The sequence below is a fragment of the Lipotes vexillifer genome, unplaced genomic scaffold (assembly GCF_000442215.2).
Source record: "Lipotes vexillifer unplaced genomic scaffold, Lipotes_vexillifer_v1.1 scaffold34, whole genome shotgun sequence".
NCBI classification, from domain to species: domain Eukaryota; kingdom Metazoa; phylum Chordata; class Mammalia; order Artiodactyla; family Lipotidae; genus Lipotes; species Lipotes vexillifer.
In genome coordinates, this window is record NW_006776832.1 from 327,056 (window position 1) to 331,069 (window position 4,014).

Sequence of the window (4,014 nt, forward strand, 5' to 3'; positions counted from 1 at the left end):
CTGTGCTCCGCAAATGGGAGAGGACACAACAGTGAGAGGCCCGCATAACGCAAAGACAAAAAAAAAAAAAAAAAAAAAAAAAAAAGAACACAGGCTTCAGAATGAGGCAGACCTGGTTTTACATCCTGTTCCCCGAATTTGTATCATCTTGGGCAAGTTACTTAACCTCCTTAAGACTCAGTTTCCTCATCTCCAACATGGGGATAATGACCACTACGTTCTTAAGGTTGTTTTCAGGGCTCAGCATGGTTACAGAACTTGGTTAAGCACTCAATAAACGTGAACTTTCATTATCAGCAGCAGTAATAAAATGTATACGCCACCATCAAGGTCCTTAGGGCCAAAATGACATGTTTTGCTTTAATCTCTAGGATCTCAACTATAGAGCCTCATGCATAGTGAGTACTCAAATACTTGCTGATTGACGTTCAAAGAAAGTATCTCACATTCATTCCTTCCAAAAGACCTCAAGGTAAAAAATAAATACGTGTTCTATAAACAATTGTTTTTAGCATTTAAAAGACCATTAAATTCTAATAAAAATCACTCTTACCAGCTCTGGCTGCAAGCTGGCCGCTATGGGCGGCCCAGCAACCTTTCACAGGAGACGGGCACTTGACATTACAAGTGTGTCCAGTTCCTAACTGACCTCTTTCTCCACAACCAAATGCATAGATGAGTCCAGAAGAAGGCACAAAGGCTAGGGTGTGTTGTCTGGGGGAAAATAATGTAAATTAACACATCAGCATCCCTTCTGATACGGGTGAATACACACTCTGACTTTTCACTTCCACGTGTGAGCACTGCAATTCCTAGGGGTGCCCCTTGTGTTCACATGTGCCTGTTTTTTTTGCAGCGCTGGCTCTTCGTAACACCATTCTTCCCTGATAATCTAGGTCATCGGGATGATGGTAAGACTCGGAAAGAGCTGAAGGCCCTGCTGCATCTGGGATGAGTGGGAAGAGGCGGGGGAGCGGGGGGGACCAGCAAAATTTCCAAGACGTTCTTTGAGCCTCTCTCACTTTCCTTTCTTCACGTCTCCCACACATCGTGCTATTCTTTACCCCAAAGAAGCATACTGGCTCCAGGTGGCTCTGCTTCTCTAAAACCCTTCCTCGCCACACCCTGCTCAGATCGGACTCTCTCCAAACTTTCACCATAGGTGTGCATGCAGTTAAGATTTCTTAAAAGGATGGTGGCTGGGTCTAACCACATTCTCCATCACTACAAAGACATGATCCATTTCTGGGTCTTAATAGCTATGAGGAAGCTCTTAGGACCACTCACCTGCCACAGGCAATCTGAGTGACTTCACTGCCCATCAGCTCCAGAACTCTTCTTGGATTAACCTCATCATTCATGGAATCATGTCCAAGTTGCCCACAGGAACCAGCACCAAAGGTAAACACACCTCCACTCTAACAAGGAGCAAATACCACATGACTGCACTGTGTCTCTGAGTTTGCATACACTCCTTTAGCCTCTGTACACAAAATTCATATCACAACGGTCTGTATAAGAACGTTCCGCTCACTTGATACTTAGCCAAATCACTTCTTTGGAATGTTGATTAAATGGAAAAATAATTTTAAAAGAACTTAAGACTACACCTTTATGGAATAAAGACAGTACTGCTCAAGGGAATGTGTGCCATCTATAAATCCTGAAAGCTGTTCAAAAGTACAACGATGTGTTAATAAGAAGGAAAACAAAAAAAGAAGAGATAGGTGAAATGAGATGATTTTGCACAATCATTTATATGTAAGAAATTAAATGCTCCAGATTCCTTGGAAAGTAAGATCTTTTTAGCAGCTGTACTTCAACAAATGCTAAGGCATTTTATTAAAGTGAACCTATAACAGTATTTGTTCGACATGAAAATACCTTTTCATTCTCTCTAGATGTAACTGTTTTAGAAGCAAAAGAAATAGGCAGATAATTTTAAAACATTAATTACACTGTTCTTTCTTTTTCACATATATTTAAATGGCTTGTTTTAAAGGAACACAGAATACTGCTATATATATTTGAAAGTTATATATACACTGAACTATTTTTTAAACACCAAAAATAAAATATATATATATATATATATGTATTTTTATTGGAGTATAGTTGCTTTACGATATTGTGTTAGTTTACACTATACAGCAAAGTCAATCAGCTACACGTACACATATATACCCTCTTTTTTGGATTTCCTTCCCATTTAGGTCACCACAGAGCATTCAGTAGAGTTCCCTGTGCCACACAGTAGGTTCTCATTAGTTATCTATTTTACACATAGTATCAACAGTGTGTATTTGTCAATCCCCATCTCCCAACTCATCCCAAACCCTCTTTCCCCCTTGGTATCCATATGTTTGTTCTCTATGTCTGTGTCTCTCTTTCTGCTTTGAAAACACCAAAATATTAAGTGATTCTTTTTGAGTTAGAATCCTTCTTTATTTTACAGTTATTCCATAATGAACAGGAACTACTTCCATAATAGAAAAAAATCACTTTAAGAACAAATTTATGCCAAAGAAATGCCAAACGGGTCAGGCCAGCTTAGCATTTTCTCTCTCACAGTGGCATTCTAGAATCTTTTCTGAAAGGGCGTATTTTTCCCTGATATCAGTCTCAGGAGGTTGAAGGACATACCCTAAACACCACTAGCTTCCCTTAATCATAACTGATTTGAATGTATTATCCTCATATTTTTATCTTTTATTTTTAAAATTTATTATTTTTTTTATTATTATTTATTTTTGGCTGTGTTGAATCTTCAATGTGGGGCACAGGCTTATCATTGCGGTGGCTTCTCTTGTTGCAGAGCACGGGCTCTAGGCGCACAGGGCTTCAGTAGTTGTGGCGCATGGGCTTAGTGGCATGTGGGATCTTCCCGGACCAGGACTTGAACCTGTGTCCCCTGCATTGGCAGGCGGAGTCTTAACCACTGAGCCACCAAGGAAGTCCCTCATATTTTTAGAAATTCTTAAATCTCACTGTGGCTCAACTTGAAGAAAAAGATACTTTCGTGTTGGACTTCCCTGGTGGCGCAGTGGTTAAGAATCCTCCAGCCAGAGCAGGGGACACGGGTTCGAGCCCTGGTCTGGGAAGATCCCACAAGCTGCGGAGCAACTAAGCCCGTGCGCCACAACTACGGAGCCTGTGTGCCTAGAGCCCGTGCTCCGCAACAAAGAGTAGCCACCGCAATGAGAAGCCCGCGCGCCACAACGAAGGGTAGCCCCCGCTCACTGCAACTAAAAGAAAGCCTGCGTGCAGCAACAAAGACCCAACACAGCCAAAAATAAAATAAATAAATAAATTTATTTAAAAACAAAATACTGAGAGGGCGGTGGAAAGATGGCGGAGGAGTAAGACGCGGAGATCACCTTCCTCCCCACAGATACACCAGAAATACATCTAAGCGTGGAACAACTCCTACAGAACACCTACTGAATGCTGGCAGAAGACCTCAGACCTCCCAAAAGGCAAGAAACTCCCCCCGTATCTGGGTAGGGCAAAAGAAAAAAGAATAAACAGAGACAAAAGGCTAGGGACGGCACCTGCACCAGTGGGAGGGAGCTGTGAAGGAGGAAAGGTCTCCACACACTAGGAGCCCCTTCGCGGGCGGAGACTGCGGGAGGCGGAGGGGGAGCTTCGGAGCCGCGGGGGAGAGCGCAGCCACAGGGTGCGGAGGGCAAAGCGGAGAGATTCCCGCACAGAGGATCGGTGCCGACCGGCACTCACCAGCCCGAGAGGCTTGTGTGCGCGCCCGCCGGGGCGGGCGGGGCTGCGAGCTGAGGCTCGGGTTTCGGTCGGAGCGCAGGGAGAGGACTGGGGTTGGCGGCGTGAACACAGCCTGCAGGGGGTTAGTGCGCCACGGCTGGCCGGGAGGGAGTCCGGGGAAAAGGCTGCACCTGCTGAGGAGGCAAGAGACTTTTTCTTGCCTCTGTGTTTCCTGGTGCGCGAGGAGAGGGGTTTTAAGAGCGCTGCCTAAAGGAGCTCCAGAAACGGGCGCGAGCCGCG

At 44.5% G+C, this 4,014-nt stretch overlaps 1 protein-coding gene across 1 annotated transcript in view; it reads right to left on the reverse strand.

Moving 5' to 3' along the window:
• The window catches only part of HERC3 (HECT and RLD domain containing E3 ubiquitin protein ligase 3), a 134,742-nt gene that overhangs the window by 82,126 nt on the left and 48,602 nt on the right, over nt 1-4,014 (reverse strand). Inside the window, exons 6-7 of the mRNA XM_007450674.1 lie at nt 1,288-1,418; nt 554-714 (exon numbers count right to left, since the gene is read on the reverse strand). Coding sequence (XP_007450736.1) covers nt 554-714; nt 1,288-1,418 — 292 coding nt within the window. The remainder of the gene's footprint in view (nt 1-553; nt 715-1,287; nt 1,419-4,014) is intronic.